The sequence below is a fragment of the Coniophora puteana genome, assembly GCF_000271625.1.
Source record: "Coniophora puteana RWD-64-598 SS2 unplaced genomic scaffold CONPUscaffold_5, whole genome shotgun sequence".
Classification (NCBI taxonomy): Eukaryota; Fungi; Basidiomycota; class Agaricomycetes; order Boletales; family Coniophoraceae; genus Coniophora; species Coniophora puteana.
In genome coordinates, this window is record NW_006913057.1 from 1,053,310 (window position 1) to 1,077,416 (window position 24,107).

Genomic DNA, 24,107 nt, shown 5'->3' on the forward strand with positions numbered 1-24,107 from the left:
ATAATGATCGCGTTCATGCGTCTCGGCGCGTTCTTGCAACCCATTGACTCGTCTTGAATCTATTGCTCTCGCTGTCCTGGCCGGTCGTGCCCCTTTTTTTCAAAGTGTCCTCTTGCTCCCGCCAAGTCTCATAACAGATCAATCTATGCAGTTTACAACCACACACGATTACGCCTATAGCCAACCTATCTGAGCGTATTCGAGGCCACTGCAAACGAAATGAAGAACAAATATGCAGACATACCCATAGAATCCACGGTTGCCTATGTCTCGCACCCCAGCAGTCTGCGACCGCGAGTACAACACCATTCGTTCCAACTCATAGACACCATCGGCAGACTTGAAATAGCTATGTACGATCCTTTCGTGCGTTTTTCTTATCATCAGTCTGTGGATTGATTAGCTTGAGGAACCTCGAGATTTGTGCTATGAAACCCTTTATGAAAGACGGCTGGGCTATGATCAATTCGCCAGTGTTGTCCGACTGCCGCGAACCCAAGGAGCTCTTCTTACGCGACGAGGTTAAGCCCGACATATCCATTAACAACTCCACGCCTAGCGACCTCGAGAAAACCGACTTCAGGACAATAGACCTGGTCGTGGAGTGTAAAATGTTATCCTTCGAAGGCGAACCTTTTCTATACATGGGAGAGTCCAATGGGCCAGCTTGCAACGTATGCGAACGCTGTCAAGTCCTGTCAGCAGCAGACGTGCGGTTTCAGCGTTTATGTCATATAGGAGAGCTCATGAACGCGACACGCACGCGTATTTAAAACCCCAGGGTTCCAAATACATTCCTGACATTCTAGCTGCACGCGACGTACCTGGCTAGATGTGTACCAGCTAGTATATGAGAGTTTGTCAACGCCATCACTTACGCGTTTCCAGGTGGGTTCTCCGCGTCTCCCGCTCCTTCTACAAACCAAAGATATATGGTATAGTGCTCATTTGGTCTCTATCTTGAACTTAGTGGGGACATTTCAAATCACACGCTATGTAATGTTGGGACACTCGGAAGACCAGTGGAAACAAAGCGCGAGAACTAGTCAACGTTCACCATGGGGTGCAAATTCGGAAACAAAGCCGTCTCGGGAACAGCCCTCCATCGGAGATCCTCTCTCTTGAGTGCACACGTCTCTTGCTTGTCCTCGGGGAGAAGACTGCGTGCAGTTGTGAGGAAATGTTTAAGACGTTTCTTGTCCTTGTCAAACAGCGGCCAGCATTCTCGGACGGCTTTCTCGCAGGTCCGACCCGTTGGTATGAAGAAATACGTCCTGAAGTCGCCCGTTTCTTTAGATTGGGCGACGAACCCTTCAAAATGTGGGCAGTGAGTCTGCTGCAGCTGAGGATACAGGGCCAGTGACTCACAGTACAGGAACTCGAGCTGTATTCCCTTAGGCAGTACCTCCCTCTGAACGCGCTCCATCCTTGACCAGTAAGCGCCCACGCGGCCCTCTGGATTGGGGTCCGTGGGTTGGAGCGGGGGAAGATCGTATTTGCTGAAGTTGAAGGCGTTGAGGTACCTTCTCAGGGCATCCATGTCGACGACGAAGCCACGCGCGTATATTTTACCCGGCATCTAGTCTGTCATTTAGTCAGCATACCGCTTTGTGTTATCCGCACAGAAAGAAACGTACGTCCACAGGAAGAGAAAGGGATAGAGGGTATAGCGGCAAAAGAAGAAAGCTTTCAACTTGGAAGGGACAATAAGAAGAGCGATGGAATTTACGCGCTGAGACGCGTCGATCGGAACGCCAATAAAATGGACACGTGGTCTAGTTTCGTCCTCGTGCACATCGACGTCAAAGGCGTTCGCCGTTGATACAACGTTGATAATATACGAATACACAGGTACTAAGTCAAACAACGTCAGTCGTGGCTCGTTCTCATCGCCTTGGTTGTCTGCTATAATGAATGTTGATAGATGGAGCGGGAGTACGGCAAATATAGCTCGATACATACCCAACCGTTTGCATGGCTCGGGAGAGTCGCTGTCAACATCGGAAGTGACACAGAATGAGCAAGTTGCTCACTAATTTGAATAAATGATAGACAAGGATCATAATGTCCTGTCACGAGTCAAAATGTCGACAATCGCTTCCTCCACCTTTGCAAAGCCGTCCTGCGACAGCATGTCCAAGGTCCCACTCTCCGGCGAGGAATGTCGGCGGGAGAACATATATCGGGTCTGGGCGTGGAATAGGAGGGGGATGTACGGCATAGGACGTTGTGTCGCCGCAGTAGATACGCATGGAAGTGCCTTAGAGGCTGAGGCCCTAAAGGCGAGGGTTGGGACATTCGTTGAGCATCCAGGCATACCAACTGCCCATCTGCTTGTCCGCGCGATCGTGTTATTCTGCTTTATGGGCCTGGCTGTCGTCCTTGATTTCGGCGATGAAGACCGGTCTGGGATTCTGGTCGAGGACAACGAGGAAGACGGTGGAGTCGACCGTGGCACGGCTACCGTCATTGGGGGGGACGTGCGGTGGGACGTGGATCAAAGGGGTCCCCGAAGCAGTAGTTCAAGAGTTTGCCGTAGGGTCCATAACAACGATCCTCGAACGGCATGTTCCTGGCGCATGCATAGTCGAAAATGGGGAGCAAGCCGCGAGACCAAGCATTGTCTTGTTCGAATGGCATGGCTGAGATATTGGTGGTTAAATCCCGAATACGTTACAGTATGAGCTACCTGAGGACAGCAGAAGGTGGTGGTAGACGAGTGCGGGAGGAGATAGGGGCTAATAAGGGCCTTGCCGAGACGGGTAAGCCAGTGCTTGTTATTCATCACCGACCACGTAACTCTCCTTTTCCCTCATCGTTCTCGACAGCGACAACGATGAGAGGTCTCAGTTCCTTCTTGAGCCTTCCCAGTGCACTCTCTGCACTCGTCGCCGTTCTCGCGCTGCAGGCAGCCGCAGCACCCGTCGCTGCCAACACCATCCTCACCCCCGCAAACTTCAAGGACACCATAGCTAATGGCGTTTGGTGCGTTTACTGTGTTGATTATGATGCTTAGGAGAGGCTTATGTGCGATGATAACTACAGGTTCGTCGAGCACTTTTCACCATACTGCCCTCACTGCCGACATTTTGCTCCGACATGGGATACACTCGTACAACACTATGCTTCTGAACTGGATCCGGGCGTGAGCCTCGCCCAAGTCGACTGTTCTCTCAACGGAGGTGCGTGACTATTACATGAGATCAGGGGCAGCAGTTTGCTTAATGTGCTGTGCACAGATCTCTGCGCGGACAACGGTATCAAGGGCTACCCGCAGCTGAACCTCTACAAGGATGGCCAATTCGTCAAGACGTACAGGAAAGACCGCGAGCTCAACCTCCTCGTCGAGTTTCTCGACGGCTATGCTGAGCAGACCGGCTCGCCCGACGAGCTCGCCATCGTTATACCGCCCACCGACACCCCCGCTGCAGACACAGCAGCTGTGCCCGAGTCTGACCCTGTGCCCGCATCAAGCGCCGCCGCCGAGGCCGACGGGGCTGTGGCGCCGACGTCGACGCTGCCCCCCGCTGTCCGCGTGCAGACCCCCCAGGGACGCTCAAACGCGAACCCAAAGGGCGAGGTCGTCGCGCTCACGCCGGCGACGTTCGATGCGTTTCGCGCGCAGGGCCCGATGTTCGTCAAGTTCTATGCGCCGTGGTGCGGGCACTGCAAGAAGCTCGCGCCGACGTGGGTGCAGCTGGCGCGGCACGAGCAGGGCGTGATGAATGTGGCGGAGGTGAACTGCGAGGAGAATAAGGCGCTGTGTGCGAGGGAGAAGGTGGAGATGTTTCCGGTGATTAAGTTTTATGCGGGCGGGGTGGTTACGGATTATGCGGGCGGGAGGGGGTATCAGCAGCTTGTGGCGTTTGCGGATAAGGCGGGCAAGCCGAGTATGGTGCCGGTGAGCGCGGAAGAGCTTGCGGCGCATGTTGCGGAGGAGCCGGTGGTGTATTTGTTCTTGCATAAAGGGACGGATCAGGATGCGTTGGTGCGTTGGTGCGGCTTTCGTCATCGCCGAGTTCGTGTTCACCCGTTCATCGCAGGACACCGTCGCGCAGGAGTCACAGTCCCTTTTCGGCAACCCGCGCGTGTTCACATCGACGGACGCCTCGCTCTTCGCGCACTACGGGCTCCCCCCCGCGGCGCCCTGGGCGCTCGTCGCCTTTGCGGACGGCGACGCCGCGCCCGTCGCGACGTTTGCGCCGTCGTACGGCTCGTCGTCGACACAGACAGCGGGCGTGGCGGCGTGGCTGCAGGCGCATAGGCTGCCGAGCGCGCTCGAGCTGAGCAAGGACACGTTTGCGGGTGTGATGCGGGCGCCGCAGAAGCCGCTGGTGGTGCTTGCTGCGGTGCCTGCGGGGCAGGAGGAGGAGGTGAGGCAGAGGGTGGTGGAGCTGGGGAAGAAGTGGCGCGCGAAGCGCAAGTATGCCGGCGGTGATGGCGAGGTGGAGGGGCAGGGGCAGAGGGATGTGGTGTTTGCGTGGATGAAGTTTGAGGAGGGGGAGAAGTGGCTGAAGGGGATGTATGGGCTGAAGCCTGGGGCCGAGGCTGGGGTGGTTATCACGGATCATAGTGTGAGTCTTGTCCGCATCTCTTCGGCGGGGAGGAGCATGAGAACTCATATGTCTGAGTAGAAAATGCTGTACTACGACGTGGACATGTCGGGTGACAAGCTTGCGTTGCAGTCTGCGGTGCTCTTCCCCGTCATCGACGCCGTAATGGAGGGCGCGCTCCCGCCGAAGCACTCGGAGAACCGGATCGAGCGGTTCATACGCGTACGCCTCTTTTCTTCGGTTTCACGCCGCGGTAGTTTGCTGACGGGGACAATCATGTAGTTCCTGAACGACCAGATGATCGCGCTCGAGTTCGCGGTCGTGCACCATCCGTACTGGACGGCGCTTTTTGGTCTCGGCTTTGTCGTGTTCCTGGTGTCGATGCTGCGCCGGCTGTTTAACGAGGATCTTGGCCATCCGCGTGACTATCACAGGCTCGGGAAAGAGGGGCGGCTCGATTGAGCTGCGTGCCGTGCAGTGCTGGTGCTGGTGCGAGGACGTGCTAGTGCTACGTGCCGTCGTAGTGAGCATGTCGTCTTGCTTACCGAGTGTGAGCCTATGCCGCGTCCGAGCGCGATTGTCTTCTGTCAATGGGTCTATGGGATGGACATCTCTTCTCTTTCTGTTCGTTACTCAAAAGCTTAGCTTAGCAGTAGTACTATGGAATACGCTATCGTGTAATTTATTAGACCTGATCTTCGTCGTTTTGTTTCCCTTTTGTTACTTGCAGCGCTACTGTAGCGCTGAGCTGCTTTGACGTTGCCCGAGATCAAGCATCGCTGACTCGCTAAGCGAATGAATAGCAGGTGCCGTAACATTCATAAAGGGCCCTATCGACCCTGAGCCAAAATCACAGCGAAAACGCTGGGATCATTGTTACGGCGATTTCTGTATTCCCCAAAAAGTCTAGTGATACATGTAGATACATAGTGGTACAGTCCTTGTCTTGTCGGCGTGAGCATTGCGCGCGGTGTGGTATCGATTATATCGGTCGAATCGAATAAAGATAGAACAGAACGAAATAGGACTAGGCAGGGCAGAATAGAACAAGCGTGCAGATTAATCAGAGCAAGTAGCGGAACTGTACTTTTGGTGTGGGTCTAGGGTGTATGTATAGGTGCGAGGAATGTGGCGGTGGAAAGGGTAGGTACGGGGAACGGGGAACGGTGTACGAGGGTAACACCGTAGTGAGACGGAAGCATATCGTGAGGATCGTCAGTGATGGATAGATGGCCTGCGGGGCGCGTTATCCAGGGGAAGAGATCGTAACGGGAGATCCGAATAATGAAGCAAAGCAGAGCAAAGCAAAGCAGATCAAGACCAGGCGGACGAATCAGGCGTTCATGGCGACGACGATGGTGAAGGCGACGACGGCCAGGGCGACACCGCGTCGTCGAGCATGATACCTTTTATCCGGTTGTACACCGCGGGAGGGAAGTGTCTGCGATCAAACAAGCGTCAGTGAACTGTCAAGGTGAGGGATGAGAAGTAAGGGGGATACGCACCTCTCCTGCAGCCGTTCGAGGAGCCGCACAGCGCGATCGCGGTTCCCGCTCCCGAGCTCCGCGCGGAACATGGCCTCCCACGTCGACGGCTCGCGGTACGATGTCTCGTTCGATGCCGACGCCGGCGTGAGCACCGGCGACGCTGGTCCCGACGCTGATCCCGAACCCGATACAGAGGGCGAGGACGAATCATGCGGAACATGGTTCCCCGGCGCCGCGCGCCCGCTCGGCGGGTCCGCGAGCGCCTCGAACACGGCGCGCGCGGCGGCGAGGTCGCCGGCCGCCGCGTATCCGCGGATGAGGAGGTTCGCGATGTAGGCGGTGCGGTGCACGTGGGCGGCGTCGAGGCGCGCGAGGTACGCGGGGACGAGGTCCATGCGCTTGTGTGTGACGAGGACGTTGATGATGGCTTCGTAGGCGACTGCGTCGGGCATGGGGGAGGCGGCGGAGGCGGTGCGCGAGGAGGGGTGCGAGGCGATGGAGTCGAAGACGGAGATGGCTTTGTGGACGTCTTTGGCGACGCAGCCGTAGGCGTTCACGAGCGCGGCCCAGTGGGTACCTTGGAGTCGGATTGCGCGGTCGTTCTGCACGGTCTCGAAGACCTGTTCCATCGCGGGGAGGTCGAGCGGCTCGATCGTGCCGTATGCGTCGATGAGCAGCTGCATCATACAACACACGTCAGCGATGAGAAAAAAGTGGAAAGGGCGGCAAACACACCTTGTACGTGTGCGCAGAGGGCTGAATGCCCGCCTCGAGCAGCGCATTATAATAGTGCAACACGCGCTCGCGGTTCGGCTTCGTGTGCGTATACAGCTGCATCATCGTGTTGTACGGCGGAATGCGCGCGCGGAAGTTCGGCTGCGCCGCCATCTCGCTGAACAGCTGCTCCGCGCTCTGCGCGTCCCCGACGCGCGCGCACGCGGCGATGACCGCGCCGTACGTGATGCTCGTGGGGCGCAGGCCCAGCGCGGCCTTCATCTGCTGGAAGAGCTCGAGCGCGTGGTCCGCCTTGCGCGCCTTGGCGAGCTTGGAGATGATCGTGTTGTAGAGGTACGTGTTGGGCGTTGTCCCGGCGGCCTGCGCCTCCGCGAAGAGCGCGAGCGCGCTCGCCGTGTCGTCCGTCGTGTCGCGGACGTGCTCGATGAGCGACCCGTACGCGTCGGCGCTGGGGACGCAGCCGGCGTGGAGAATGCGCGCGCGGTGCGCGTTCGCAGAGGCGAGGTCGCCGCCGTGCGCGTGTGCGACGACCATGTGGTCCTCGATCTGCAGCCACGCGTGCGACTGCGCGACGCGCGCGCCGGCGCCCTGCTGCTGCTGCACGCGCAGCACCATCTGCGCGGTCTCGTAGAGGCTGCGCACGGCGGCGAGGTCGCCCGCGCGGCCCATGGCGCCGATGAGCCGCGCGATCGTCGACGGGTGCACGAGCTTGCCCTGCGCGAGGCCGTCCTGCAGGCGCGCGTGCGCGACGTGCGCGGAGACGCTCGGGTGGCGCGGGTGCCATTCGTCGACGTAGCGGCTGAGCGCGGGGTCGATGGACAGGCCGGATACGGGCGGGTGCATCTCCATCGCTGGCGGCGGGGGTGAGGCGCGCGGCGCGGGCGGCTGGAAGAGCGCGGCGTAGGCTTTGTCGGTGGCGAGGAAGGCGTCGACGGCGGGGCGCGGGCAGCGCGTGTAGAGGCGGTCGGAGACGTCGGAGATGACCTCCATGTGCACGCGGTGCAGCGGGACGCGGAAGTTGGAGAGGTCGGTGAGCAGCTGGAGGAGGCCGTGGTTCTGTAGGTCCGGGATGTCGAGCTGCGCGCCGGTGTAGAGCGCATCGTCGAGCGCGACGGCGGCCTGCAGGAGGAGCTGGCCCTCGTGCAGCGAGACGTGCTGGATCATGCCCTGCTCGAGCGCGCGCGTGTACGCGTGGATGATGTACGCGGCGACCTTGATGTCCTGGGGCACCGTGAGCAGGTGCGCGTGCTGCATCATGCGCGAGGCGGTCTGCCACTTGGGCGGGGTCGCGAGGGCGGCAGAGGCGATGACGGGCTCGATGAACGAGGAGGTGACGCTGCGCGCGAACGCGTTGATGTCTTGTTGCCGCTCCGAGGTGAACTGGCGGCCTACGACCTGGCGAACCCAGCTGTCCTCGTACTTGAAGAAGGCGACCATGACATCGAGAGCCTGGTCGTGCTGGCCATAGCGGACGAGATGCTCGACCGCGCGCTGCACCGAGCCCACGATGGTCTTGGGGTACAGGTTGGATTCGCGGGGCGGCACGGCGTACCTGGCGAGAAAGTCGGCGTAGGGGCGGGCGGCGTCGGCGGAGAGGTCCGGGTGGGCGGTCAGGTGGGCGACGTTGGCTTCGACGACGAGGAGGTGGTCGACAGGGCGCATGCTGAGGCCATCGCGCTCGGCGCACTCGGCGTGGACGAAGAAGAGGCGGTTGAGGTCGTCGACCATGCCCTCCTGGGCGAGCATGTCGATGATGCAGTACCATGCGATCTGGTCCGGGCGGTAGGGGACCGAGGAGGGCTCCCAGGGGTAGCGCGCGGTGCGCTCCTGCTTGAGAAGGTTGTCGAACCAGGAGAGGGCGGTGGCGGAGTCACCAGATTTGATGAAACCAGCGATGAGGGTCGTGTACGTGGACGAGGCCGGGGCGGGGACGTGAGCCGAGGACGCGTCCTTGTTTTCGTCGATCATGGTCTCGAGCAGGCGGATGGCGTTCTCGGGCTGCTTGGCGCGGCAGTAGGCCTCGATCATCTTGTTCCAGACGGTGACCTGGCTGACTGCGGGGATGTCGGCGGGGACGACTTCCTGGTTGACGGGGTCGACGGTGCGCCACATGACGCGCTCCTCCTTGCAGGCGCTGCAGAACTCCTTGAAGACCTCGAGGGCACCCTGGATGTCGTTGGCGTTGGCGTAGGTGGCAAGGATGTGCTCATAGGCAACGGAAGTGAGGACGTCGCGGCGGGACTCCATCTGGCCGAAGACGGCGAGGGCAGCGTCGATGTTGGCATGGCGGGCGCAGGTGCGGAGGAGGGAGTGGTAGACCTTGAGACCGATCTTGGGGCTACCGCCGGAGATGGTGCATGCCTGGAACATGGCCATGGCCGAGTTGAAGTTGTTCTCTGCCTTGAGCTGCTTGACACGGGCTGCGTCGGTGACGGAGACCTCGGCGAGGTCGCGACCACCGAACTCGCGGCGCTTGGCACGGGCCTCGAGGCTGACGATGGCGCGGAAGACCTCCTCGTCGCGTTCTGAGAGAGCGAGCATCATGATGTGGTACGTCCTAAAGTTGGGGTTGAGAGAGCGCTTGATCATGTTGTTGTACGTGTCGAGCATGAGGTTGAGCGGGTCACCGGGCTGGCGGATATCATAGAGGGCCTGGAGGGCGGCGTTGAAGTCCTGTACGATGTGGTTGGCCGGGGATGCAACAAGAGCTTGAACCTCGGAGATGACGCGGGCACCGTCCTTGGCCTTGACTGCGCTGTTCACGGCAGACTGGAAGGCAGTGATGGCAGTGGGCTCGAGGACAGATTGCGGGGTAGCCGGGTCAGTGGAGGAGAGCTTGGGTGTCGGAGGCGGGGAGAGCGGGAAGGGCTCTGTGACATCCTGGGCGGTGGCATGGGAAGAGGTGGAGTTGCGACGGACGAGAACCGGACGGGAAGAGTCAGCAGAGGGGGAGGCGTGGATGAGGCCTGCGCTTGTCTGCTGCTCCTGGTCCTCTGCGGGGGAGCTGGCAAAAGCGTGACGAGAGCGGACGTGCATCTGAACGGTGTGGAGAACGCCGAACGTCTCTGCGCGCTCCTGCTGACCATGGCGGGCGACCGAGAGGCTGTGGCTGCGGGGGCGAGAACGACGAGGGGTGTGGATGGAAACGTGACGCGGGATGATCTCTTCGCGCTCGTCGTCTCGGGCAGAGTTGCCGTCCTGAGCTGAAGACGCGTTTGCCTGAGTGAGAGCGCGACCGGAGTTCTGTGAGGAGAAAAAAAAGTGAGGATTTTGTTAAAACGGGGATAGAGGGAGCGACGCACAGTGTAGTACTGGAAGCGACTGCCAGCGTTGAACTTTGCACCACCCGCATTGCCCCAGCTAGAGGAGCCAGCGGTGTTCCAGGTGTTGAGAGTAGTGCCGTTTGAACCTGTTGACTGGAGAAGATTCCATATTGTCTGTGATGTCTGGTTCTGCACCGCCGCTGCCGCACGCGACGTGTGCAAGAAGAGAGAGTTGGCGACCTTGGGCAGCATGGTCGCTCGGTGGAAGAGGGCCTCTCAGCAGAGCAGAGGAGCTGAGTGGGGGAGGTGGAAGTGGTTGTGGATGAAGAGGCGCGTCGGCAGAAAATGTAGACGCGAGTCAAAATACAGTAAGCGGTGCCGGGGCTTGTGTGGTCCTCTGCCGCGAACAAGCAAATATATCATATACCCTTTCTCGGGTGGATACGGACAACACACTTCCGATGTCTCCCTACAATCGTATGTTTACCCCTTGACGAATAGAATACGACACAATGGTCACAAATTTGGGGTTCCTGTTCCTGCCCGCCCTCCGCGGAACCTCCCCTTTATGCAAGTGGCATGATCACCCGACAGCCGATTACTTGCATGAGATCAAGCAACGAGTTCGTACTGCGCACAATATACATTTTCTCTCTCTCCAACGTTGTGATCGCCACTCTACTGCCTGACTTGAATCTCCTCACGTCATCTACTCGCCTCCGAGGCGCCGAAGGACACGTAGTCTAATTCCACACCGGAGCGGTACGCATGCACAGCAATGCCACAGCAACAATCATGGGTGTACGCCGAAATCTTATCTTCCCCGGAACCAAGTCGCAGCTGGGTTTCGGCATCAGCCCAGCCGTGGGGGATAATTATCATGCTGGCCCTGGGCGCTGGGGTGACACTGGGGTGGGTCGATTAGATTGTAGGTTATGGGGAGGGGGTCAGTGATGTGTGTGTTCCGTTGGGAACAGTGTCATAGGCACAGGGAAATGGAAGCTCTGGAGGATGGAGGGCTAGAAGCATCGGTGTATTGGGATTATCCTAGGGAAGATGCCGTCCGAGTCTACGACGGGCATGAAGAGATACGTGCTATCGGGCTGTACATGTAGATGCTGCTGCTGAGATCCGTGCAACCGGGCTCGAGAAGACGCTGGGCCCAAGGGTCTGGAGTGTTGAGGCGTTCGTCTGGGGTGCGGAGGGTGTAGCTGGGACACGGAGATTACCAGCAGCGTCATTCACGGCGCAGGACAACGATCAGAATCAGAAACTACGATGTGTTATACTATGAGTCGAGCCCCCAGCGCAAGAAACTCGGCCCAGGGATAGCGCTCGGTCCCGGGCTCGTCCTCCGCCGCCTCCCCTTCCCCTTCGCCTTCTCGTTCTGAGGCCGAGCCCGAGCCCGCGTTCACGATCGAGTCCCGGCTGAGCTTGGCGCTGAACGAGCTCTCGCCGGGCCGGTGCACCAGCTGCAGCTCGACCTCCGCGTTGTCATCGGAAGAGGAGGTGGGCAGGACTGTGCCGACGGAGAGGAGCAGTTCGGGGGTGCATGTTGTGGGGTTTATGCCGAGTGCCTGGATGTTTATTTAGCGTTGCGTTTGACAAGGGTCCGTGGGGTTATCCGGGAGAAGCAATGAGATGGACGTACCTTCCAGCCGACGGTGCACCCCGCGCGGAGCTGCGCGCGCTGTGTGATCGGGGTGCAGACAGTCCAGCGTTTTTCGATGGACGCGACGTCGAGATTCGGCGTTGGCGTTGGCTTGGTCGCCGTAAGCTCAGTGAGATTGAACGAGCTCTGATCCTCGGGTGCGTCCTCGGCGGCGCCGTAGTCGAGCGTCATGGACACGTCGGGCGTCGAGACGTGGCCCCAGGTCTGCTTGAGCGTCTTTTTGCGCTTGCGGCCGACGGCGGGGCGCGTGTGTAGGCCTTCTTCGACGTCGATGCTGGTGATGAGGATGTTGGTGGGTATGTCGGTTCTTTCGGACGGCGGGATGAGGCGCGGGAGCGGCGGGGTGGTGGTGGCTTTGGCGGTTGAGAGGGGTGATTCTGAGTCTAGGATAGGCGTGGGTGTGGTTGAGCGGATATCTTCGGAGGAGAATATGATGTTTTGTGGGAAGGGGCGCGACATGGATTGTTTGAATCCCTTTTTCTTGTTTTTGTTGCGGTAGGAGAGCATCATGAGTGCGGGCGAGGACGTGGACGGGTCTGGGGGGTGGGTGTATGCATCTTCGTCCATTGCGTCTTCGAAGGCTTCTGCTTCGGCGTCGGCATGGTCGTTGGGTGTGGGGGGCTGGGCGGCGCCGCCGAGGGGGATGAGGTTTGCGTCGGAGGTGCCGGTGGGGGCGAGGGTGGGTTGGGCGTTGGTGGTGCGCTCGTGGAGGCGTTTGAGGCGGCGACGTTGGTTGCGGTTGCGGGTTGCGGGTTTGCCGTACCCTGGAGGGGTGAATGAGGTGCTGGGGGTTGATTAGGCTGGGGATAAGCGGGTAAGGTCGAGGTGAACTTACGCGGTTTGAGAGGGCGGAGGGGGAGGTGGTTGTGGTTTCTTGGATATTGGTTTGGCGCTGGTAGCAGGCGCTGTGATCGGCCTCGACCTTAGATTTTTAGCGACTCGACGGGGTGTGATGAGCTTTTTAGTAGCACTGAAGTCTGAATCGCTGTCGGAGGTGTCGGACGTCGAGGATGAGGAGCTGGACGAAGTGTCACTTGAATCTGAATCTGAATCAGAGTCTGAATCAGATTCTTCCGAGTCCGTATGAGAAGACGCGTCGGAGGTGTCGCTAGACGACTCGCTCGGAGACGGGTCTCTGCGCTTTCGTTTGCTGCCTGCTGCGACAGGGGGTGGAGGAATGACTATGACCGGTGCTGGGACAGCCTCGGGTGCTAGAGACCTCGTGATTCTGGAGATTTCAATAGTGAGGCATTGTTAGAAAGGGGGTACTTGAGGTAGTACGCACTGCACAAGGTCGCCGTCTCGCAGCACACCGATCTGCGTGTCGTCTAAGAGCTCAAAGTCGTCCATGAGCAGCGCGATGCTGCCTCGTTTCGCACCGGCATCGCGCAGCGGTCCGAGGTCCCTGCATAGCGCGTCCTTGAGCGCCTGGATGGTTCTTATGCCGTCGTCGCTGATGTCGATGGGGAACCAGGCCTTGAGGGCGGGGAGGGGCGGGGACGCGGTGACTCGGAGGCGCATTATGGGAGACGCGACACGGAAGTCGGATTCGGGAATTGGGAATAGGATTCAGAGAGTTTTCCCACGGTCACATCGTCCGTCGGCCACGTCTTTCTTTTGCCTCGCGTGTCACAAGCCAACGTTGTCCTTCTCCACCTCCTCCTCCCAACTTTCGAGTCGCCCTTTGTTCGTCCTTTAGACTTTCGCAAGCTGAGCGCGTGTTGCTCGGTACGGCGTTGTTAGACGATGGCGAACTATAACTATGACGAGGCGGGCAATATGGCTGCCTATTTTGTCATTTCTGTGCTTGCTATTATTCTTGTCCCCGCGACGTTTTCGTTGTTTACCGCTTTGAAGCCTAGTGAGTGCTCTCTGTGGTCAATGTTCCTCGTTTGCTCAACTTGGGTGCTCCAGAAACTCAACGCCTGGATGGGTGCCAGTGCCAGCCGTGCGTACAGAGGCGGGAGCAAGTGCGGAAGCGGGACAGCTCGGTTTTGAAGTCTCTGTTCAGCCAAAAGTGCGTATGATGTTGCTGCTGCATGCGCGTGTCGGTGCTCATATGGGATAGGTCCTTGCTCATCACTGCGGGATGGGCGGTCGTCGCGTTCCTCACGTACAAGGTCGTCGGCGCGGAGATTGAGAACAAAGTCTACAACCCCTTTGAGATTCTCGGTATCTCGACTGTGAGTCGCGTACATAATGGCGTGGGGGTGCATGTCTGACTGTTTGTAGGGTTTAACGGAGAAGGAGATTCGCTCGCATTTCAGGAAGCTGTCGCGCATATAGTCAGTACTAGTGTCTTGCCGTTTCCCTGCCCGTCTCTAAACCCTTTTTCAGCCACCCTGACAAGGTTAAGGCTACCGTCAACCAGACCATCGAGGAGATTGAGCAAAAGTTCGTCGAGATCACCAAGGCTTATAAATCGTGCGTGTCTTCCTTGTTTCAACACGTCATCACGCTCGTGATGCTGAAACGCGTCTTGTGTGCAGGCTCACGGACGAGACTATCCGCCGCAACTGGGAGCTGTACGGCCACCCTGATGGTCGCCAGGAGATCTCGATGGGCATCGCGTTGCCCGCGTGGATTATTGAGAGCAAGAACAATATCTGGGTGCTCGGCGTTTATGGGATTATCTTTGGAGGCGCTCTTCCCGCGATGGTGGTACGTGGCTGTCATATGATGCGTGTCGGCGGGCGTGTTAAATGCGGGTTTTGTGAATGTAGGGACGCTGGTGGTTCGGCAGTCGTCAGAAAACCAAGGATGGTATCAATGCGCAGACGGCCGCGGCGTTCTTCAAGGGTTTGAAAGAGTTTTCGACGCCGACGGAGATCGCGGGTGTGCTGAGTCAGGCGTACAAGTGGGAGAATCCGCCATCGGCGAGCACGCACCAGGAGGAGGTCAAGAAGCTCGAGGAGCAGATTGAGGCGGCGCTTGGTGAGGAGTGGAAGGAGGCCAAGAAGGTGGTCGAGGGCAAGAACGGAGGCAAGAGCGAGCGGAAGGCGCTTGTGCTGCTGTATGCGCATTTCCTCAGGCTGGATGTTTCGCCGGGTTTGAAAGCTGGTGCGTTTGTCTTGAACGATTGCAATGGTTATGGTGCTAATTCGAACCGCAGAGCAGAACAGGGTCGTACTTCAGGCGCCGTTCCTTCTTAATGCCCTTCTCAACATCGTAGGTGCTCGTAGCTGGCTGACCCCGACTCTGGCAACCATGCGTCTGCACGCGTACCTCTCGCAAGCTCTTGTACCCAGCAAACCCAACTTTGTTGCTCAGCTGCCTGGTTTCTCGGCAGAGGATGAGCTTGCCAAGAACGGTGTTACTCCCCTACCTCAGCTGGCTTCGAAGCTCGAGGAAAGTCGTGATGGTCGTTCGGCTGATGTCAAAAAGGCTTTGCAATCATGGAGCAAGCTTGACGTTCTCAGCACTGCGTTCAAAGGTGCCGTGTTCTCGCCTGCTGTCGCCTTGGTCGTGCTAACCATCCTGCATAGTCATCGGCGAGCGCTTGATCACGCCCTCTGCTATTGTGTTCCTGCTCGTCAAAGTGCGCGTCCGCCCGCCCGTCGCCGTCGCCTCGGAGAAAGGCACATCCGAGACCGAAGAGCAACGTGCTAAACGCGAAGACGAGTTCCTTAACAGCCGCGGCGACGCCGAGGACGTCAAGCTGCCCACGTCGTACGCACACGCGCCCCGCTGGCCCGGTCTCCGCAAGCCGTCGTGGTGGCTTGTTCTTGCTGACGACAAGACGAACCGCGTGGTTGTTCCGCCGATGAAGCTTACGGAGATCCCGGTGTCGCAGAGCGGCGCGAGTGGCGAGTATCGGTCGTATAAGCTGCAGTTTCAGGCGCCGCCGCAGGTTGGGCTGTTTACGTGGAAGGTGTCGTTTGTTAGTGATACGTTTGTGGGCGAGGAGGTGCAGCAGACTATTGTTGTATGTGTTCTTTTTTTGTTGGCTTTTTGCTTGGATGAGGCTAACGGTGTGTGTAGATGAAGATTGACGATGTCTCGGCGCTCAACGCGGATGAGCAGGGTGCAGAGGATGAGATCTCGGATCCCGAAGAGGACTCGCTTGCGGGACAGATGGCGGCTATGCGCGGGGGCTCTGTTAAGCAGCCGGGCCGGGCCCGTGACAGTGATGAGGAGAGCTCGACGGATGATGATGAGGAGGGTCCTGCGGCGGATGATAGCTCGGATGATGATGATTAGACTGTCACTTTCGTACATGTTTTCTTGCATTTGTTTGGTTCTAATTATAAATATCGGGCAAGCATACCAATCAGGAATGCATTTAGTCAGCCTTTTTGGCTGCTTTAGTGTGCACTAAAGAGGTGTTACTGTATCATTTTTATCATGAATTTGTGGTGGTGCGAGAACAAATAAAAATAATTTCCACTGGTCCACCCAGGCAAGTTTGATGGGTGTTAGAACCAGCACCAGAAGAATATCCCAATACGTTTGCCAATGTAGTTAGGATACCTCAGGTGAGTGGTTGAAATAATTTTTGCATACCTTTCCAAAACTTATCCAATCCAGGCACTGGGTTTTATTTAAAATAAATCATGGGAAGGTATGCTTATGACTTTGTGATATGTGGTATTATGGGTACTCTATATAGCAGCTGAGTCATGAACCAGTGTGTCTGCCCAGGGAGAACCAGGACATTCTAGCTATGCTCCACTCACTGTGTCTATGCCCAAACTAGACAGTGGCTGACATAGCTGCATCCAGTCGAGAATTCCCACAATTAGTCGGGGTAGTCTCGGCTCGCTGGACCTGGCCAAGGATGCTTGTGTATCAGACCTGTTCTCAATCGAATGCACACGCGACTAGCGCGCCTGGACGTGACTCATCACCCCGCCCCTCTAGTCCCTTTATACAGACCCCTTTGTAACCCTTTGTACCCATGAATAGACAAGTTCATCAGCTCCCTCAAATCCTTCTGATTGTCTGAGAGCCGAGTAGCCTGAACCAGCACAGGTAAACCAAGTACTAACTACTCGACATCAACCAACTATAGGTACTATGGGTTTTGGGGCACTGAGAGACTGGTGAGCTGGCAATTTGGTGCTTGAGCAGGTGCTTGTTGCGAGTTGATAGCGGCTGAGGCCAGCCTCTGCCTCGAGGATTGCACCGACAGCATTCTGGGCATGAGCAGATGGGGTGGCTGGCCTGTGATGAGCTAGGGTCAGCCAGACACGACAACGAGCGAGTGGAACTCGATGTACCGGAGTTGACATGAGGGTAATGAAGGTGACCTGGGAATGGGTTGATGCTGGATGGGAGATGCTGGATGGGTCGAAAGGCTGGAATGAGGGTTTGAGAGAGCAGGAAGAGCAACGAGAGGGAGAGGATGAGCAAGCAAAAACATTTAAGTCCGTTTTTCACCTGCGGCCAGGCCTCTCTCAGAGGTATCCCGCATACATCTACCACCCACGCATCTTGTTCACGTGGTCGTCTTGGCCTGCGAGGAGCTCTGCCAGGACCTCCATCTTGTGGTCCACCACTGTCTTCTCATCTTTTAGCATCAACATCACCCGCACAGGCGACGCTGCCTTCTCATATACCAATGTGAGTGGCTGCTATGTCTAATTCCCATATGCTCACTAATCAAGTCCGTCACAGCCTGCCTGACGACCCGATGGACTTTGCAGATGCAGACAACATGTCCATGGACATCCCGCCGCAGAGTCCACCTTGGGTCGCTGCGTCACCTACCATTTCCCAACCTCCAGCCACGTCCGTTGCTCCTTGCCCACTCACCCCTCTTGCTTGACAAGGGTCAGCTCACCGGTCTGACAATTATGTCAACGTAACAAGTATGTCGAACACCACGCACACCATGTGCTCTCAGCGCAAACGCAAGCCAGCTCGCATCCGCGCCACCCCAATCGCCTATAGCGATGATGAAGAGGTAGCCTCTACACTGCCCCTGAAGACCTCGTAGCCGATCACGGAGCAGTCCCTCGGGCTCTACGATGGCTCAGACAGCGATGAGGATACCCATAACAATCCTCTCTTGCATACACAGATTGTCAGCAATGATGGCGAGGCTGTTGACGCTCCCCCCAGTCTCAATCGGCAACCACAAGGTACTTTGCCTGCCAATGCCAGTATCTTCCATTCCCACCCCTGACTTGTACTCCAAGATGCCCAACCCGAAGGATACATACAGAAATGTTCATACATCATGGGTAGCACACCTCTTCATCGTGCTGGTTGCCTTTCTGCACGCACAGTACCACACTCCGTTCAGAGCCTGTAGGCTCGTCCTGCAGTGCACTTATTTTATCCACACTTCACTTAACCTCATTCCCATCAACACTCCCAACCAACCTGGATACCCTCTCACCCTCGGCACCATCATTTGCAAGTTGGACCTCAACGATCACTTCAAGGTACTCCCAGCATGCAGGAACTGCCATCGTATATTTCCCGCAATGGCTCCCATCACCATGTCATGCATAGGCTGTGGGACACAAATCTACAAGCCAGTTTTGGGTTCTATCTTTCGGAGAGTCATTGGGAGACGTGCTCCGCCGCCGCCGCTTTGTGCAGCTCCATTCCAGCTTCCCTCGTCTCTCCTCGCTCAGCCTGGTAATGAAGACGAGTGCGAGATGTGGAAGTTGCGCCAGCCCACTCCTGGTATACTGCATGACATAAGCAATGGTCACGTCTGGCAGGAGGCCCAGACCACTGACAAACAACTGTTCTTCTCCAGGGAAGGAGATGACAGTGGCGAGCTGTGGATTGGAGTCACGATGAGTCTCGACTGGTATGTAAGTTTGATTCTTTCACTCATATTCATTCTCATCTATTGAAAGGTTCAGTCACAAAACTTCAGTTTATGGGCCAAGTCACTCCTCTGGTGCGTTTTTCCATTGCATCTCAAACCTCTCCTGAAGCAAACGGTCAGTGCTTTCTATCCACTATTTATTTTCCGTGCTAATGTTCAGCTAGATATTGCGCCGAGAACCCCCTTAGTGTTCATGACTCCTGGCCCACACAAACCAATGGCAGAAGAACTGCAAAATTACCTCAAGCATATTGTCAACAATCTCCTCAAGCTATATGAAGATGGGGTAGTATACTACACTCACTCTCACCCAGATGGTAAGGTCCTTCATAATGTTCATGTCCGGCTGTACTGACACTCTCAGGTTGGCGTGTCCACGTCATTCTACTCGGCATCATCTGCAATCACCCGGCTCTATGCAAAGTTGCCAGATTTGCAGACCATGGACATGACGAGGCACCATGTCCAAAGTGCAAGGCCACAGCGGACCAGTTATTTTCTGATATTGGGCTTTGAAATGGTGCATTTGGTGCTACAGTGCAAAGGACAACTCATTCTCATTATTTATGTAGGACTTCCGCCTCGTACACACCAAGAACATTGCTGACTTGCTCGCAAGCACTTGTCCATAACGGGTGTAAAACGTTGTGAAGAGTTCTTCAAGCAGAATGGCTCCCCGTGGTCAGAACTCATGCACCTGCCATACTTTGATCTGGTGTGGCATTCAGTCATAGATCCAATGCATAATCTACTACTAGGTGCACTGATAATCTCATTTATGTACTCACTAATTGTACACCTGTGACAGGAATTGTACGAACACAATGGCACCCTCAGTGGATCAAGACTAATACACTCCAAGCTCCCACAGCCGCCGGAAATGGTCGAGAGCTCGGATTCGTACATCAGTTCCTTAGCACAGTATGATGCATGCCACTGCCTCAAATACTAATACTATGCACTGATTTGAATAATGTGTTTCAGTTCGAGTCACCTGCATGGGCGGGTAAGCTCCCGACTCGCATTGGTGAGCCAGCGGGCAGCAATCTCACGGCCGATTCATATAAGTTTGCAATGCTCACTGCTTGGCCTCTCGTAGTAAGTTCACCTTGCCTTGTTATTCATATAGTTTCTGACCCGATACACAAGATCCCCATTGTCTGGGACATATTCATCAACGAGGCTATCAAGGATCAGGCCAAAGATGTTCAAGAGTATCCTGAATGTCACGCTCAGTGGCAAAAAGACTTTGATGACCGGTGTAAGCGCAACCTGATGGTGGCACCCATGGGAAAATGCAAGAAGAAGGACAAAAGCAAAGATCCGGAGCTGATTGGCCCAAAGCCACCAATGGTACGCATGCAACCGGATGAGCCTATCAACTTTCTACGGATTTCCGCTGCTCTCAAGGTGTTCTGTGCAAGCTCTGTCTCAGTCAATGCCCTCCCGAGAGCCGAAACTCTTCTGCAAGATTACCTCATTGGTTATAAACGTGTAAGTACTGAGCTCTACTCTACGTGAACACTTCCCTCACTACATGTTTATTCAGTTATATGGGGTGAATACGCTCAAACCCAATTCTCATTGGGCAGTTCATCTGTGTGAGCAGGTGCTTGACTACGGCCCCATATACAATTTTTGGGCCTTCCTGTCTGAACACCTCAATAAGGTGTTGAAAAGTGCTACCTTTAACAAATGGGTTGGCGGCCAGATTGAGATCACGATGATGTGCGAGTTCACGTGCTCATCACGGCTTGATACAATAGTAAGTGCCAGGCTATTCTCTGATCACTGACTGACAGGCCTCATCACATTATCAGCTCCGTTTGGCTGCTCTTGCACCTGACAACACTGTTGTGGCTTCTATCCTAGACACAATTTGGAACCTTGACGGAGACGGTAGTGGAACACTTTACAAAGCTGTGTTATCTGATGGTAAGGCACTTATCTTTTACGTTCATAGCTAATGTTGTGACACCAGAGCTATCATCACACCAGACTGTACAGCCTGGGCCTTGCGTTGGGGCGAAGGAGAGAATGGCTGGGCCTCTTTGCCAGTACATGTGAAACTACTACAACATGATGGCTACAAATGCAAATCTCCCCACTCAATTTCATTTAGCAGATGAACACACTCGCTCTGCTGACTCAATTGTCTTACAAAACTATGCAACACTTCATCATCATGCTCTTTTGGGCGGTCAACGTGTCATTCCTATCTCAACTGCTTGTAATAACTCTGCTGACTCTGCCATAGTCAAAGTCACGCCTGGCAATGGCAACCCACTTTATGGTGAAGTCATTCACATCTTCCCTCATCAGCAGCTGGGCGCGCCTTGTCTGTTCGCAGAGTTTTGATGAATGCAGGAGTTGACTATTTGCCCGGTTGAAAATGACCCTTGGAGTGAATTGTAAGTTTTATATTTGTTCTCATCTGGCGTGTACTCATACAATGATAGCCTGGAGCTTGACGTCCATTTCTTTGCTGTAGACAAGTATCACGACGCACACACACTACCTACATTCTATCCTTTTGACTATATCTCTTGCCAGATCGCCAGAGGCATTGTTGGGACCGTCACACTGCCAATATGGATCATGACAATGCTCAACAGGGTAAGACTGTACTCATAACGCTATGGCAACACATACTAATCAAGTATACTCGCCTAGCATTCAAGATGATGTCCAACATGGATTTCCCCAGGCCCACTCATTCTTGTCATACCCCTTTGCATTCACCTTAAGTCTGCAACTGCAGTTTGTTATCATTGGCTCTAGCACCAAAGGCGGAGGCAGCGCAGTCATGTAATGGGGCGGGTCGACGGACTTGCGGGATGAACAGTGCAATGTTGAGAGGTTGACTATGCCGGGCTACTGGCGTTGATTAGACAAAGAGGATACGACGTACAGAACCGGTGGCTTGACTCTGGCCATGTAAATACTAGCAAATAGACTATATAATTTTAACCAGACCTCGGGTGCATTAAAAACCTCATCGAGGAAAAGCTACCGGGTCGGAACAAATGAGCAATGACAAATCGATGAAAGGTGACGGCCTGCGCCGTCACAGTATCCCCCTTTCAGCGCCAAACTTGAGAGAGTGCGCGAGGTTGACGATCACAGGTTGAGGTGAGTAGCAGGTCGCGAAACGCATCCGGAGCAGAGCGTGGTTTGCAGGGGCGCCATATACTCAGCGCGCGGATCTTCGTGCAAAGGCAGAGGAGAGGGTACGCGAGTGAGTGCAGGCGGTATTAGCGCTTGGAGGCGCGGCAAATCTGGAATGGGAAGAGGAAGGGCGAGAGGAGAGGAGGAACGAGAAGAGGAAGAGGACGTCACCAAACGGGCGCGCTCGAATGCGGCACGAGGTGGGCAATGCGTGCGGGGGTGGCGACGGTGATAACAATCGAGTAGTTCGTCAATCGTACGGGGAAGTTCATCGAGCGGGACCCAGGCATCTTCGTCGTCGGTTCGGCCGCAGAAACGCACTAGGTATTCATAGCACTGTCCGGTTTTGCGGGCGTCGAGCACAGCAGCGATTTGCGTTGCTGGGTCGTCATCTGGAGTGAGCTTGAAGGGCTGGGGCTCAGCGTGCAGGTGGAAGTCGGATGGGTCCTTGTAGGGTTCTAGGAGGGAAACATGGAAGACGGGGTGAAGATGGGAGAGATAAGAAGGTAGATGTAGCTTGAACGCGTGTGTTCCGACAGCGCACTCGATGGGGTAGGGACCCAGCCATCAATGATCAAGCTTGTCGGCGGGTCTCGTAGTCTTGATGTTGCGGCGTAACAGCCAAACGAGCTGACCCGGAGCGAGTTTGGGCGATGGGTCGTGGTGACGGTCGTATGCACGTGCTTGAATCTCTTGAGCACATACGAGTTCGGCACGCAGCTCGGCGTGAATACGCTCGAGGCGTGAAGCAAGGTCGGCGGCTGCGGGCACTGGGGAGGAGTTGGCGTCAGTGATACGAGGTTCGGAGAGAGGGTGATAGCCCGTGAGGGCGAAAAAGGGCGTCTGTTGTGTTGATGCGTTCTCAGCGTTGTTGAACGCGAATTCAGCAGCGGGTAGGTAGTCTACCCAGTCATCTTGCTGGTACGAGACGTAGGCACGTAGATACGTCTCGAGCGTTTGGTTGGTGCATTTGGTGAGACCGTCCGTTTGTGGGTGGTAGGCAGTCAATTTGCGGGCGTCAATCTGTAAGAGGCGGGTGAGCTCTGTCCAGAAACAAGAAACAAAAAGGGAGCCGCGGTCTGATATGATAGACTTGGGAAGCCCGTGATAGCGAAAGATGCGGTCGAGGAATAGCCAAGCAAGTTCGGGAGCAGTAATCAACTCTTTGCAGGGGATGAAGTGGGCGGCACGGGTGAATCGGTCACATACGACCCAGATGGAATCGTAACCATGCAAATCGGGGAGCTTGACAATGAAATCCATGGATATGGAGTTCCAGGGGTGAGACGGAACCTCGAGGGGCTGTAGGGGACCGTACGGGCAGTGGCAAACAGCCTTGATGCGAGGGCATACGTTGCAAGCCTCGACATAGCGGCGTACGTAGGTGTAGATCCCTGGCCAGGAGTAATCCCGTTGCACGCTGTGCAGCGTGCGTGTACGACCAGGGTGTCCTGCGGCTGGCGCATCGTGCCGTGAGTGCAAAACATCTGCGCGAAGAGAGGTGGGGACGAAAAGACGTCCCTTGTGAAACACCATGCCCCGTTCGGCCATGAACTCCGAACCGCCTCGAGCGAGCGCTTCTCGCCATTCCTGGTCGGTATCCCATTTGCGCTGGAAATGGGCGAGTAGTTCGGAGGAATCTATTGTGAGGGTGGTGAGCGCGGAGATAGATGCAGATGGGGGAGTGATGGAGGAAGGCGGGAGTAGGGTAGACTCAGGGAATAGTGCTTGAGTGTGGTAAGGCTTGAGGAGCGTTCAGAATTGCGCTTCGAGAGCCTCATCCCCCTTTCGAGGAATGAAGTCGGGGCGGCGTGAAGGCGCATCGGCGACATTTTTGATGCCGGGTCCCCAAACGAGCTTGAAGTCGAATTCGGAAAGGAACATGGCCCAACGAGCCTGTCGACGATTAAGTACGCGCGAAGACATGAAGTACTCAAGGTTTTTATGGTCCGAAATGACAGAGACCGGGCGCGACGAGCCGAGGAGCCAGGCGCGCATGTCACGGAATGAATCAATGACGGCAAGGAGCTCCTTATCATAAACTTCGTAGTTGATCTCGGCCGGTGTGAATTTTCGCGAGTAGTAGGCAACGGGGTGTAGAGCGCCGTCTTTGTCGGGTTGGAGGAGTACGCTTGTGAGCGCAAAGTCGGAGGCGTCTGTAGCGAGCGTACACGGCAGCGATGGGTCGAAGTGTTGTAGAACGGGGCCGGATGCGAGAGCGTCCTTGAGGCGCGTGAACGTGCTGCGTGCGTCATCTGTGAAATGGAACATAACATCCTTTTTACAAAGGGAAGTGAGCGGGAGCGTGATGAAGGAGTAACGGAGGACAAAGCGGCGGTAGAAGTTCGTGAAGCCGAGGAACGCTTGCACGTCGCGGACGCAGCAAGGTTCGGGCCATGACTTGACAGTGTCGAGCTTCTTCGGGCTCATTTTGATTCCGTC

The 24,107-nt window shown here is 56.1% G+C and overlaps 7 protein-coding genes across 7 annotated transcripts; 4 read left to right on the top strand and 3 right to left on the bottom strand.

Annotated features, from left to right (window-relative positions):
- Nucleotides 1–1,042: 1,042 nt before the first annotated feature.
- CONPUDRAFT_164681 (uncharacterized protein) lies at nt 1,043–1,690 on the bottom strand (the record flags this gene model as incomplete). The annotated part of the gene is made up of 3 exons (XM_007769633.1): nt 1,638–1,690; nt 1,369–1,584; nt 1,043–1,311 (listed from the first exon to the last, which is right to left on the bottom strand). Exons 2-3 carry the CDS (start codon nt 1,577–1,579, stop codon nt 1,043–1,045), a joined length of 480 nt encoding a protein of 159 aa, XP_007767823.1. The 5' UTR covers nt 1,580–1,584; nt 1,638–1,690.
- Nucleotides 1,691–2,815: 1,125 nt separating this feature from the next.
- On the top strand, nt 2,816–5,245 carry CONPUDRAFT_81600 (thioredoxin-domain-containing protein). Its single transcript, XM_007769350.1, has 6 exons — nt 2,816–2,985; nt 3,046–3,182; nt 3,240–3,988; nt 4,044–4,574; nt 4,635–4,775; nt 4,836–5,245. The coding sequence occupies exons 1-6, from the start codon at nt 2,837–2,839 to the stop codon at nt 5,013–5,015; spliced, it is 1,887 nt and encodes a 628-aa protein (XP_007767540.1). The 5' UTR covers nt 2,816–2,836; the 3' UTR covers nt 5,016–5,245.
- A 177-nt stretch (nt 5,246–5,422) lies between these two features.
- CONPUDRAFT_81601 (uncharacterized protein) lies at nt 5,423–10,414 on the bottom strand. Its single transcript, XM_007769351.1, has 4 exons — nt 10,078–10,414; nt 6,776–10,018; nt 6,059–6,717; nt 5,423–5,994 (listed from the first exon to the last, which is right to left on the bottom strand). Exons 1-4 carry the CDS (start codon nt 10,288–10,290, stop codon nt 5,895–5,897), a joined length of 4,215 nt encoding a protein of 1,404 aa, XP_007767541.1. The 5' UTR covers nt 10,291–10,414; the 3' UTR covers nt 5,423–5,894.
- A 560-nt stretch (nt 10,415–10,974) lies between these two features.
- CONPUDRAFT_143565 (uncharacterized protein) lies at nt 10,975–13,231 on the bottom strand (the record flags this gene model as incomplete). The annotated part of the gene is made up of 4 exons (XM_007769634.1): nt 10,975–11,615; nt 11,690–12,494; nt 12,546–12,938; nt 12,996–13,231. The coding sequence occupies 4 exons, from the start codon at nt 13,229–13,231 to the stop codon at nt 11,322–11,324; spliced, it is 1,728 nt and encodes a 575-aa protein (XP_007767824.1). The 3' UTR covers nt 10,975–11,321.
- An 89-nt stretch (nt 13,232–13,320) lies between these two features.
- On the top strand, nt 13,321–15,973 carry CONPUDRAFT_102704 (translocation protein sec63). Its single transcript, XM_007769635.1, has 10 exons — nt 13,321–13,571; nt 13,625–13,727; nt 13,779–13,893; nt 13,943–13,995; nt 14,048–14,134; nt 14,200–14,371; nt 14,434–14,770; nt 14,823–15,143; nt 15,196–15,635; nt 15,692–15,973. Exons 1-10 carry the CDS (start codon nt 13,457–13,459, stop codon nt 15,908–15,910), a joined length of 1,962 nt encoding a protein of 653 aa, XP_007767825.1. The 5' UTR covers nt 13,321–13,456; the 3' UTR covers nt 15,911–15,973.
- A 1,312-nt stretch (nt 15,974–17,285) lies between these two features.
- On the top strand, nt 17,286–17,837 carry CONPUDRAFT_152886 (uncharacterized protein; the record flags this gene model as incomplete). The annotated part of the gene is made up of 3 exons (XM_007769636.1): nt 17,286–17,440; nt 17,522–17,615; nt 17,649–17,837. The coding sequence occupies 3 exons, from the start codon at nt 17,286–17,288 to the stop codon at nt 17,835–17,837; spliced, it is 438 nt and encodes a 145-aa protein (XP_007767826.1).
- A 1,309-nt stretch (nt 17,838–19,146) lies between these two features.
- CONPUDRAFT_54023 (uncharacterized protein) lies at nt 19,147–20,292 on the top strand (the record flags this gene model as incomplete). Its single annotated transcript, XM_007769160.1, has 4 exons — nt 19,147–19,255; nt 19,306–19,418; nt 19,482–19,931; nt 20,047–20,292. Coding segments are annotated over 4 exons (918 nt in total), but the record flags the coding sequence as incomplete, so codon positions are not given.
- Nucleotides 20,293–24,107: the final 3,815 nt, after the last annotated feature.